General features: G+C 43.7%; 1 protein-coding gene across 1 annotated transcript; it reads left to right on the forward strand.

The window, feature by feature from the left end:
• Positions 1-1,107: 1,107 nt before the first annotated feature.
• On the forward strand, positions 1,108-12,848 carry VPS18 (VPS18 core subunit of CORVET and HOPS complexes). Its single transcript, XM_074867795.1, has 5 exons — positions 1,108-1,267; positions 6,434-6,575; positions 6,759-6,850; positions 7,589-9,459; positions 10,204-12,848. The coding sequence occupies exons 1-5, from the start codon at positions 1,177-1,179 to the stop codon at positions 10,930-10,932; spliced, it is 2,925 nt and encodes a 974-aa protein (XP_074723896.1). The 5' UTR covers positions 1,108-1,176; the 3' UTR covers positions 10,933-12,848.
• The last annotated feature ends 371 nt before the right edge of the window (positions 12,849-13,219 follow it).

Below are 13,219 nucleotides of genomic sequence, written 5' to 3' on the forward strand. Positions count from 1 at the left end.
CTCCTGGTTGCAATCAGTAGACTCACTAGAAAATACTGTGTTTGCAGCATGATCACAACTAAGTGATCCCAGTAAAGCATGCTGAGGTGATTTAATATGCACATGGCAGCACATAACAGGCCAGCACTGAGTAGAAGCTGCGAGTATCACACAGGCATGTGGGGCCTGCAAGCCTCGCTGTGTCTGCACGCACCCCAAGGCCTGGAAGCAAGGGTTCAGGCCAACTAGCCACCTCCAGGGTGTTATTAGGGGCATGAAGGTGAAACAAAGAAATTGACTCAACAGTAAAGTTTTTTACTGTTAGGCAGGTATTCTTAATTAGCAGCGCTGGGGTCGCCCTGGGGATTCTCTACCATTAAACACTCCCAAGAATTAGTAAGGGACATCAGTTTACATACACACAAATCATATATATTCATTAGATTTCCTAGAAAGGGGTGTCTTATGATAATGAGTTCCCAGAATTCCTTTACATAGTCTGAGCACGCTAAGTGAAAATAGGGTGAGGGTCTTCAGTGGCCAAGGGGCAAAGTAAGTAGTCTTCTTCACAGTGTTTGCTAGTTGACCTTCTTTCCAGAGCATGTGCTGTGAAGTAAAGTCCAGGTGCCTCCTTCCTAAATCAGCAGAATCACCCTCCCTATAATACAGTCTCTTTGTTTGAGCCCCTCCCTTATGTTAGTTTTCCCATTCTAGGAGTTGCCCAAGTGTCCACTGAAGGCCTTGAGGCTGCTATCAGTGATTTACGTAGGGAGCCTAATGAGCATTTCAGTCTTACCTAAACAGACAAAAGGACCTAAGGAAACAGTTGAGTCAGGAGTCCTTGAGAAACAAATGAAGCAAAACACAAGGAAAGCTTTAAAACAAAGGAAGCAAAGCACAAGCAAAGCTTTCATACATCGAAGCTTAGTCTTAATAATTGCCAGAAATTCGAGCCCTTTCATTCCCTTTCAAATATCCGGGCCGCGGCTACGAGCGTGACCAATAGCCACGAAGCCAAAGCATACCGCGCTCCCGCCGCCATTTTGGGGCGGCAGATCCCGCCCCGCGCGCGGGGGAGTGGGCGGGGACGGGGCCGAGGCGCAGGCGCAGTGCGCCGCCCGACGGGCACGTGACGCGGGTCAGCTGAGCGTTGGCGGAAGCGGCCGGTGCGGCCCGGGGTGCCGGTGGTCGGTGGCCATGGCCTCTATCCTGGACGAGTACGAGGATTCCCTGTACCGCTCCGCCTCCGTGCAGCAGAGCCGCGCCAGCGTGGGCATCCCGCACTCCGGTAGGCCCCCCCGGGGGCAGCGCGGCGCTGTGGTTAGAGCCAGGCCCTGGGCACGTCGTGTCCCCCCGCAGCGGAGGGCTAGGCCCGGTGTCCGGCCGGCTGGAGGCCTGCTTCCACCCTTAGACCCTCGGCGGGGCTGCCGGTGTGCGGGGAGTCCCGCTGCGGGTTTTCCTGCTGAGAGGGGGGAGGCAAGGTGGCAGCTCATTAGTTAGGGGCAGGAGGGGGGAGTAGGGCATGTCAGGCTGTGGGGAATGCTTTCAGGAAAAGGTGTGTTGCAGTCTATGTGGCATAACATTCAGCTGCGATTTGTTTTGTCATCATTTGCTGTGTGAAATGTTTTGACGCAGGGGACACTCGATTCCTGATGAAACTTAGGGGTGATGCAGGTCATCTTAGCAAAACTGAGGTGCTGGTTGTCTGTAGGAGGGCTTCATAAGGCCATAGCCCCTGTGCCGTGGTGTGTGGTGGAAACACGTGTATGTGAAGTGGCATGCCTTCATAGTCACCAATTATAACCACACCTCAGCACCATTCAGTTCAGAGCTGTGGTAGTTGTCTGAGATCATCTCATCAGCTTGCTTTGGGTTTTTTTTGGTTTTTTTTTTTTTTTTTTATCTCTTTCTGAGGAACCCAGCTGTTAAAGAGTATTCTGGCTGTGTGCACACCTGTACCTGCGTAGGCTTAGTTTCCTAACCCAGGGGTAGTTTACCAAAGACTTAATTGGTTCCCTTAGGCAGACTGCTGAAGAAGGTTACCAAGAAAGCAATCTGTATCACTATTGAACTTTTCTGTCAAGGTCTGTGAAGTTTTGGTATACTGTACTATTCAGGGAGGTGTACAATCAGTGTAAAGTAACAGTGTGATGACCAGTCAGTTGCTTCTTTCACGTGAGAGAAAGCAAACAAATGGCAGGTATATTCCATGATAAATTCAAGGTTCATTAGGTTCAATAGCTGTTCCCTATTAGATGCCACCTCACAACATTTACTGAGTGTGGCAGGGAAATGTAGGTTATGAGAGGATTCTGTTACCTCGTATTGTCATGGTAGTAGCAGGTTTTCTGCAGAGCTGGCATTTTTGAGTTACAAGTTTAGAAATGCATGGACACATTCTTTCAAGTTTTTTTCCTCATATAGTGTTGCCCACTGTTAACTTTTGGGGAAACCATATTGTGAGGTTTATATATCTGGTTAGAATTGATGAATTCTGACATACTGTGTATATTATTGAGTATAAGGCAGAATTACTCAGAGTTACTCTGATTACTTAGAGTTACTCAGCCTAGGTACTGAAGTAGATATGTTCCCTGTGTTTGTTTTAACAGGCATAGTTATTTTGTTGTGTAATGTTACATATAGAGTAAGTGTCCTGAATGGGTTTGTGCAAAACAGTGTTGGGACAAGTTGTGTTACCAAAAATAAATTTTCAAGGACTAAGCTTCTCTTGACTGCTGCAACACTGTCTCCAGTCATGGCTGTCTTAGAGTTGAGAAATCTGCCTGTTTGCTGGCAATTGATGTTGGCAAAGGAAGTTTGGGAAACTTCTCAACTGCAAAGGCACAGTCTAATCAGGATTTTAATTATTCTTTAAGCAGACTACACTGGTAATTTTGAAAAAAACTTGGGCTGGTAGAAGTTGGACAATCTGAATTTTAAGCAAATTGATTTTGGAAAAAGATGCAAGTAAACAGTTAACTTCCTGAAAGCAGTCTTTAAGGTTAGGTTGGAAATTTTGGAAGATGTTAAAACTTGTTCCTCTGTTTCAGTCAGTTGTTCCCTGTGCTTGTTAAACTGCAGGTACAAAGCTGTAGATAACCAAGCAGTGACTCTGTTGCAAACCTAAAGTGTGGAAAAGAAGCAACCACTTTTAGTAGCCACACTAAATAAAGTACTGCTGCATTGTAAACTTCCAAGTACTGCAGTTCCAGCATGAAAAGACCTACTTTGACCCGCTAGACTTGACTGATGTTGGTGAGCTTAGATCTTTGAACAGATTAAAAGCTCTAAGTAAAAATGCAGGTTTGCCTAGAAATCAGGGTGGGAAATGTTGCAGTAGAATCTCGCCTGAACAGAAGAAGGACATTGGGGTCAGGATGAAGGAGGGGATTGTTTGAAAGGAATGCATGTTATAGGCATCTCGTTTTTATAGAGAATTGTAAATTAAAGTTCATCCTTCTCCTGTTATGGATGCTGGTTAAAATCCTCATGTTAGTGATGATGATGCTACAGTGGATTGTAATTGTAATGGGTACAGTCCTAATGAGTTCAGAATGCTGCAATCCAATCCACTGGCTTGAGTTATGACTGAATTAAAAAAACCACAACACACACACACACACACACACACCCCCCCCAGCTCTCATCCCCTACTTGTGGATAGGTGCTAGTTCTCTTTCCTTCCCGTATTTGGGTTTCCTTGCTGTCTCAGTCAGCCTTGTTTTGCCTGGTGGCAATCTGAGAAAAGTTCAAGATTACCTGAATTAATGTGTATTGGTAATCTGTTGGTATGTGGGTTTTTCCCATCAGAGTAATCCTTCTTTTTTAGATGTATATAAATATTTACTTACATTTATTGGTTAGCTGTGACATCATGTGAATCTGCAGCTTGGGAGCTTTGTCTTCATGTTTTGAACCGCAGTTCATACCAGCAAATTTAAACTGTGGCATTGAAGCTCCCTAATCTGGAATGAAGAACATCTGTTTTGCTTAACTGGAAATAAAGGAATGCACATTTGCATAAGTGGGTAATGTTTAAGATGTGGAACAATGTGTAAGAAAAAAACATATGTGCTGAGCAAAAGGCTGCCTACTCGGATTGTGGTTGCTTTGTCTGTTCCTGCGTGTGCATCTTTCCTTTAAAACAAGAATTGTTTAAAGATCCTGCAGCTGGTGTAGTGGTGAGGCAGAGGCAAGAAGAAGGCATTGGTGGAATAGGCAATTAAAGGATTCGTAGTGTTAGCAGGCTGCTTTCCTCTACCCCACTGGCTTTTTCAACAGCAACAGTGCTGAAATTAAGAGTTCTTCAGGATAATTTGGGGGACATTATAGGTATTGAGTGCGCTTCAAAGTGCTGCTGTTAGTCCCAGTCTAGAAAGAGTCAGGCCTATGTTCTTTAGGGTTGAAACAGTCTTTCCTCTGAGATACAATCCCAGGTTTCTTTTTTTCTTTAAGTTTACATCTTCCTAGTTAGCTACTTTGTCCGTGAATGGCCTTAACTTGCTATAGTTCTTCTCATTTTTGATCTTCCTGTCGAGGCTAGCTGCTGCAAGGATCTGCTTGCTTTAGAAGTCCTTCACTTGCACATGGAGCGAAGCAGATGACTTAACCTAGCGATGTATCAATCCGTCTTGCTTTCTGGCTTGAGCTGATGCGGTCAGAGATCCTCTGCTGTTTTCTTTGTCAGAGGGTTATGTAAGACTTTGTGCGTATGGGAAATTCAGTCACTGGGAAAGCTTGTCCCGTGGGACAGATATGGATGAAACTTTGTGATAAGATCTGTTTGTGGACGCACATATGTTCCAGGGTTTTGCTAATGAGTATCATCACTTGGTTTTGATTTTGTATGAATGCCTTCTTATTTTGCAGTTCACTGGCGTATCTGAGCTCTTTTGTAGTGTTTTGCTTCCTCATAGGAAACCATAAAAAGTGCTGTCCTCATTTAGGAATAGAATGACATCTCTGCAAGTCCCACGTTTTTGGGTGCAGAGGTCTACCCATCTTCAGTGAAAACTAAATCTGTCATGCTGCTTTTCTGTGCTGCCACGTGGTGTTTATAGGTTAACCTGTTTGTTGACTGCTTGCCTATAACTGGGCTTTTGCCTTTGTCGAAGCCAAGGAAATGGGTTTGAACTGCATCTTGTGCTTTGCCCATCTGCACTGAAGATCGTAAGAGGTTTTTAAAGCAACAGATTTCAAAGTTTTATTTATTTATTACCGTATTTCTCCAGAAGTATGTCACTTCCTTCAAGTCAGACCTTACCTCTGTGTTCTCTGCCTTTTCTGCCTAGATCTCCTTCATAGGTAATCCCTCAACATGCCTTCCTGTGGATGCCACATTTCCCAAGCTGGTTGGGACTAAACTGACTAGCTGAATACTTAGTCACATGAGCTAACTTGATTTGGTTGTACACACTCCCATTTTCAGTTCATTCATTTGTCAGGTTTGCTTGGTTGAGCTCAAAATGCAGCATGTGTCCTATTAGGTGGCCGTGTCCTGTCAAACTTCAACCCTTAATTCTAACCTTAACTTAATTGGGCATTTCTTAGAATTCAGGCATGGTTTTTGAAGGGATCTGAGGATTAGGTTAGTCAGGTTCCATCTTGGGATTTGCCATGAAACAGTAAACCAGTCTGAATGGGTTTTGGCTCAGGAAGCAGTTTATGCCAAGACTGGAGCATTGATTCAGCAATCACCAGGTCTTGGTTATTGTTTTGGCTCTAATAAGTAGTTTTCATGCCTTCCAGCAGGAGCTGGAAAGTTGCAATTAGGATAGTGTTACGGTTGGTAAAACAGGGTTATGGTAGAAGCATCATTGTGACCTCCAGCTGTGTTCCCTGCAGCAAATAATCCAACAGACTTCTCTCTATGATGTCTGCTATGTGGATACAAAAAAACCCACCATGGCTTTAAAAATAGCTTTAGCTTGTGAATGATGGATGTCAAGTGTGATAGCTCATTCAGTTCCAACATGGAATAAGAGAGAAATACATTTCAGTTAACACCACAGTAGTCTCTTGGGTATCTTGTTATGGGAGTGTCAAACCAGAGCCCTCTTTGTGTCTTATGTAATACCAGCCATACTTTCCTGTCTCTAACAAATAAACTGTCGACCAAGGAAAACAAATTATTTTGTGATTCTGCTCCCCTTTTCAGCTTTTTATGCAGTTTATGTGACAGTTTTGTCACTTGAATTCTGTGTGCTCTCGAATTAATGCTTGTGACCAGTTTGCAGTTCCGTGACAAAACAAACGTACTACTACTTTTCTGTCCTGTTTTACATATCTATGTGAGTGCTGCTCTCTGTGTTCATGCTCCATGGAGCACACTCCTTTTCCAGAGCAGGTGGTGATCCTTCTAGTCTTTTAGGTTAGATTTTGATGTAGTGTGGGGTGGTTGTTGTGGGTTTTTCTCTTGTTTTGTTTTTAAGTGTTCGTGTTCTTTCTCCAGGATATGTGAATGCACGACTGGAGAAGGAAACGCCAATATTTAACAAGCAAAGGATTGATTTTGCTCCTCCGGAGAAAATTAACAGCTTAGTGGTCTCCTCTAACCAGCTCTGTATGAGCCTTGGCAAAGACACCCTTCTCAGGTAATGCTGTCAGAGACCTGAAGTTGTTGCTCATTTTCCCCTGCCTCTTTTTTTTCGTGAGGTATTAGGGAATTTACAGTTCCAAACTGGATAAGAAGCCATGAACCCAGTATGGAAAACAGTAAGCAATAACGCCTCCACGAACTTTTGTTGGAAACATGCTTTCATGGTTTCTCTTTGCAGGATTGATCTTGGGAAGCCAGATGAACCTAATCAGGTAGAGCTGGGACGCAAAGATGAAGCCAAAGTCTACAAGATGTTTTTGGACCACACAGGTGAGGGAACGGACTATGTATATTTACATATTTACAGATAGTGGTTGGCAGCAGATGCAATTGAACGTGCATAACAAGTGCTGGTGAAGGAGTTCTTTTTCTGTTCCATAAATGTGGTTCTTCTGTGGGCAGGGCTCCATTGCCCAGAGGCCTTGCCTACTGATTTGCCTCCCTGCTATTAGAAAAACACTGGTTTGTTGCGTGTGTGTTGTTGCTTTTGAACTCTCTGAAATGCACACATGCAGTTAGGCTGTTCTGAGCAAGGCTGCTAAAATCAATAAGGAAAGGAAATCTTTGCAGTCACCCTGTGCTGTATGTGTTTATATAAGAATTTTTAAAAAGGACCATAAAACATCTGCAGCTCACTGTAGCTTTGACTGATTTTAAAAAACAAACCAAAAGTTTGGAAAGAGATGCTCATATCTGTCACCAACTGCCAGGGATAGGAGAGAACTCTGGGAACTGTTTGTCCTTAGAATACTTATTGAAACGGAAGAATACATACTTGCTGAAGCATCTGGGACTAGTAATTTAAGTTTGCAACATATGGACCACCATTCTGATCCAGCATGGAAATCCCCCACATTCCTATGAATGCCTGGGAGAGTCTTGGATTAAGTATGTTGGTATCGGAGCTTATCAAATGTGAGGATTAGAAGCCTCAAGAATTTGGCTTGCTTAGGCACAGTCTTAATTTGTTCTCTCCTTCTCCTTCCCATACCTCTCTCCTGTTGGCAGGCTCTCATCTCCTGATTGCTCTGAACACCAGTGAATGCCTTTACCTGAACAGAAGTGTTCAGAAGGTGCGAGCACTCTCCCGCTGGAAAGGCCACTTGATTGAAAGTGTGGGCTGGAACAAATTTCTTGGTTCAGAGACCAACACTGGGCCTATCCTGGTGGGGACAGCCCAGGGACAGATCTATGAGGCCGAAATCTCTGTCAGTGAGGGAAGCCTCTTCAGCACTAATCCCGACCAGTACTTCCGACAGGTCTACACTCTGGAGGAGGAATCAGGACCTGCCCCAGTCTGCTGCTTGGAGATTGAACGAGGGATAGAAGGGAAATTTTTTATTATAGCCACCACTCGAAAGAGACTCTTCCAGTTTGTAGGCAAAGTGCCTGAAGGGACAGAGCAGCAAGGCTTCAGCTCTATATTTGCTATGCATGCTGACCATTTGCCCAGCTTCCGGGAGTTCCCGGCCAACTTTGGTTTCAGTGAGATAGCCTTTTACACCCCAAAATTGCGCTCCAACCCACGCTCCTTTGCCTGGATGATGGGAAATGGTGTTTTATATGGTACATTGGATTATAGCCGTCCTGATTCAATTCTGAGTGATGAACGGGTCTGGGTTTATCCTTCTGATATTGACATAACTGTGAACAAGCCAATATCCATTGTACTCACCCAGTTCCACTTCCTGTTGCTGCTGCCTGACCGGGTGAAGGCTGTATGCACTCTGAATGGGCAGGTTGTTTTTCAAGATCTGTTCTTGGAGAAGTTTGGCTTACTGACGCGTATGATCAAAGATCCCACAGTCCAGCAGATATGGATCCACACTGAGAAAGTAGTGTTCCGCTACCACGTCCAGCGGGAATCTAGAGACGTGTGGAAGATGTATATGAATATGAACAAATTTGATTTAGCCAAAGAGTATTGTAAGGACCGTCCAGAGTGCCTAGATATTGTGCTGGCGAAAGAAGCAGAGCACTGCTTCCAAAACAAGAGGTATCTAGATAGTGCCAAATGTTATGCGCTGACCCAGAACTACTTTGAGGAAATTGCCCTTAAGTTCATTGAAGCCAAGCAAGAAGAGGCCCTGATGGAGTTTCTGCTTAAGAAGCTAAGTAACCTAAAGCCTTCTGAGAAGACACAGACCACTCTGCTGACCACATGGTTAACAGAGCTGTACCTGAACTGGCTAGGTATACTGGAAGGAGATCCCTCACAGCGAAATCTCTATTTGGATACACGGGAGAAGTTTCGCACTTTCCTGAGCAGTCCTAAAAACAAGGACTGTCTATTTAATAACCGGGCATCCATTTATGAGCTGTTGGCAAGCCATGGAGACACGGAGCACATGGTCTATTTTGCAGTCATCATGCAGGACTATGAGCGCGTAGTAGCTCACCACTGCCAGCACGATGAATATGATGAAGCTCTAAATGTGCTGTCCAGGCACAGAGACGAGAAGCTGTTCTACAAGTTCTCTCCAGTCCTCATCCAGCATATTCCCAAGAAGGTAGTTGATGCTTGGATTTCTATGGGCTCTAGACTGGATGCCAGGAACCTCATTCCAGCCCTTGTTAACTATAGCCAGAGTGCCAGCACCCAGCAGATCAATGAAGCCATTAGATATATGGAGTTCTGTGTCTATCAGTTGGAGGAAACCCAGCAAGCCATTCACAACTATCTGTTGTCTCTTTACGCTTTGTGTCGGCCGGACTCACTGCTATCATACCTGGAGCAAGCAGGAACCAACCCAAACAGGATCCACTATGACCTGAAGTATGCGTTACGCCTGTGCGCAGAGCACGGGCACCACCACGCATGTGTCCATATCTACAAAGTGATGGAATTGTATGAGGAGGCTGTGGATCTCGCCTTACAGGTGTGTGTGTGTGTCTGTGCATGCGTGCTATGGTATATAGGAATGTAGCTTGTTCAAGTTATCTTGAACAACCGAGCATTGAGAGGAACTGGACAGACTCATCAGTATAGGAGCTGTGCAGCTAAATCTAGGAAGAAAGACCTGTCTCTGTTAACATACTTCTGTGCTTTCACAATTGTTTTAAGTAGACAGCTGACTGTGACAAGCCATAATTGAGGGTACGGGTGTGGAAAGCACAAGGGGGAATATTGTCTGTCTTGAGCTCAGTCTCTAACATAAAATACCTTTAACATATCTGCATTTATGCAAGACTTGTATAGCTATTGTTCAGGAGTCTAATTACTTCCTATTTCTAGCTGTGATAATTATCACAGAAGAATGCCTTTGTCAGCTTAGTCTAACCTTCAGGGAGATGTTGGATTTTTTTTCTCATGGCATTGCTATGTCTTTGTTGAAATGTGTGGCCAGCGAAAATACTGTAACATGGATTTGCCCTTACTGTAGTGCTGGGCTTTGTTGTTCTCTGCTGGGTAGCAAACAAATCTTCAGGGAGGAATACTGGTGGAGAGGAGAGGTGTTTGACTTGTTTACAAGTAGCAGGCCAGTAGTGCAGCCCTAGGCAGTGAGATAGCGATGGAAGTTTTCTATTAATGCCTCCTGTAATGGACAGCAGGCTTTGAAGTTGAATGGTGGATAAACAAAGAGGGAAGCTTAACTCGGTTTCCTTGTCTGTCTGACTTCTAGGTGGATGTTGATCTTGCCAAGTCGTGTGCAGATCTCCCTGAAGATGATGAGGAACTCCGGAAGAAGCTCTGGTTGAAGATTGCTCGCCACGTTGTTCAGGAAGAGAAGGATGTCAAGAAGGCAATGGCCTGCCTCTCCAGCTGTGCCCTGCTGAAGATTGAAGACGTCCTGCCATTCTTTCCAGACTTTGTCACTATTGACCATTTCAAGGAGGCAATCTGTAACTCCCTGGAGGACTACAATAAGCACATTGAGGAGCTGAAAAGGGAGATGGAGGAAGCCACACAGAGTGCCAAGAGAATCAGAGAGGACATCCAGGAAATGCGAAATAAGTATGGCTCTGTGGAGCCTCAGGAAAAATGTGCTGCTTGTGACTTTCCACTTCTAAACCGCCCTTTTTACCTTTTCCTGTGTGGTCACATGTTTCACTATGACTGTCTCCTCCAAGCAGTTTTCTCAAACCTTCCTGCCTATAAGCAGGCAAAACTTGAAGACCTTCAGAAGAAGCTGGCAGCTACCAGTCAGCCTTCCAAGAGCCACCATCGTCCCAAGGACACAGATACCATTAGCTTGGGGAAGGGGCAGCAGAGCCGGGAACAGATCAAAGCTGACATTGATGATATTGTGGCAGCTGAATGTGTGTACTGTGGCGAGCTGATGATCCGGTCCATTGACAAGCCTTTTATTGATCCCCAAAAATATGAAGAGGAGATGCAAAGCTGGCTGTAGTTTTTCAAATCTGCAACTGTCAATGCACAGGCATGGTTTTCTTCACAACTTGTGAAGCTTCTGTGGTGGGAATATAACCTCCTGAAGCAGGAACACAGTGGCTTCTGTGGAACTCTAAGGAAAGAGGAGTGGGATCTTGTTATCATGATCACAGGGAACTAGTCTTGAAAAATGGGGAGATACAGCTATGGATTTCTAAGAACCTGAACAATAGAGCTAACCTACTGGAATATATTTAGCAGATGTTTGCTGCTTGCAGTTCTTCTGAGGTTCTCAGTGTGAAGCTAATGGAGTGCCTTGTTGTCCAGAAGGAATTGGGAACGGCCTATGATTTGTCTTCCCTGTTGTGTGGTATTTGTTTCGGTGAAGACAAGCTTGAAGGGGAAGCTAGTGAAGAACACTTAAGCAGTGTAGCCTTCATCACTTTCAAAGCTAGAATTGCCTTTGTTTCCTTTTTGCTGAGAATCTATAACCACATACATGGAAAGAACATGAAAGGACAAATGCTCTTGCATATATATTTTGTAAACATCATACTACACAAATACATGTTTCTACACAGTGTAATATAAGATGTGTATAATTCTCAAGCAGGAGTGTCTCATAATACACTTAAGTCATTTGCCTGCAATTCAAGGTGTATAATTCTTTCCCACAAGCTTTATGGACAAGCCCATACATTTGAATTTTCTGTAGGTGCTGTTTCTGGCAATACTTCCTAGCCTGTTCTCCCCTTTCTCCCGCTCTCCATCCTGTTTCTACTGTGACTGTCTTTGCAGAGTGGGGCTTGGTTTTGTCTTTACCCCAAACCAGAATTGATATGTGCAGTAGTAAGGTTTCAACTGATACACTCTGCAAGCAGGAACACAAGCCTCTTTTTGTATTGTCCTGCTGTGGTCCTCATCAAGCTGCACTTGAGCACTAGACTAGTGATCTAGTCATTCCCTCAACAGTAGACTACAGAAAAGTTCTGTTGGTGTGAAACTTGCTTTGCTGTTCGAAGCCAGTACCTTGTGACCAGACAGTCTTTTGCCTTCCTGACAGTATTTCCTACTTTCTGGAGATGGCTGCAGGTCAGTGCTTCTGTCCATTGCACTGACTTGGAAAACTTCCCAGAGGGTGGTGATCACTACATTGTGGGTGAGGGAACAACAAATTTTCTTTAGCGATTTAGCAAGGGTTCCTTGTTTTATTTTTGAAGAAACTAAAATTTTAATGAAGTTCTGCTGGTTGGGGATGAATTGCAAAGGTAGTAATTGGCAGAAGAATGGAATGATGTAAATGAAAAATGATGGTTCTTGTAGTTAAAGCAATAGAAAATACTGTCTTCTGAAAAACCTATTCAGTTCTTTCACATGAATGTATGTGCTTGTCTTGAGTACCTCTCTAAATCTGCTAGTCACTTACGCTGTTTGTAGGGTTGTAGAAATGGGCCTTCACATCATTGAAAGGAAATATAAATTGGTTTCCTCAAGCAGCTGACCTAAGAGTTTTGATAACCATTCAACACTCCAGAAGAACACCCATGCTTTTATTGGGAGCTTTAGCCTGGAATTAATTAATTTTATCTGTAAAATGACATGAATAACAAAAAACAGATCTGACAGTAGGAATACCTGAGGTTTTGAAATTCTCTTTTCATTGTTGGAGCCATGGGATAGGCAGTCTCATTACCACCTCGTAGTGTTTGTTGCTGGCTTATCAGAAACCACTGTTTCCATTAAGAACCAGTGGTTCTTACCAGAAACCAGTGGTTCCATTAAGTAGTGCTTCAGAAACCCCACATGCTGTAGTTTTCTTTGGCTTTGGGTAGCCTTTTGCTTTGAATAAGTTGATGGGTCTGCCAGAAGAATTTGTGATGAAAACTAAATGTGATGTCTTTTGAAGTTCATCATTAAACCTGTTACAACTGGCCACTCCTGAATCATCATCTTTTCATGTAAAGAGTGCGATATTTAAGGTTGTATGTGTCATTATAAAGCAGCAGTAGCCCCCCACCCAAACCAGTTTCTGGTCAAAGGCAAGTGGCTGGTTTTCTGCCCTTTAGCAGAAACTTAAGTAACATGTCATTCTGATGCAGGGAGTAATTTAAAGTTATTTATTTTCTTTGAGATGTTCTTAATAGTTGTTCCATCTCTTTACTTTTGGGTTTTTACAGGATGCTTTCCTGGTATATTAGAATTATTATAGTCCTCCATTCTTTTCCTATTAGTGCTACAGAACAGTCACATCACTAAATGTTTCTGTTGTGCTCTGAAGATTAGCAATATTATTTGCTTACAGACCA

Source organism: Strix uralensis, chromosome 4 (genome assembly GCF_047716275.1).
Source record: "Strix uralensis isolate ZFMK-TIS-50842 chromosome 4, bStrUra1, whole genome shotgun sequence".
Taxonomy (NCBI): domain Eukaryota; kingdom Metazoa; phylum Chordata; class Aves; order Strigiformes; family Strigidae; genus Strix; species Strix uralensis.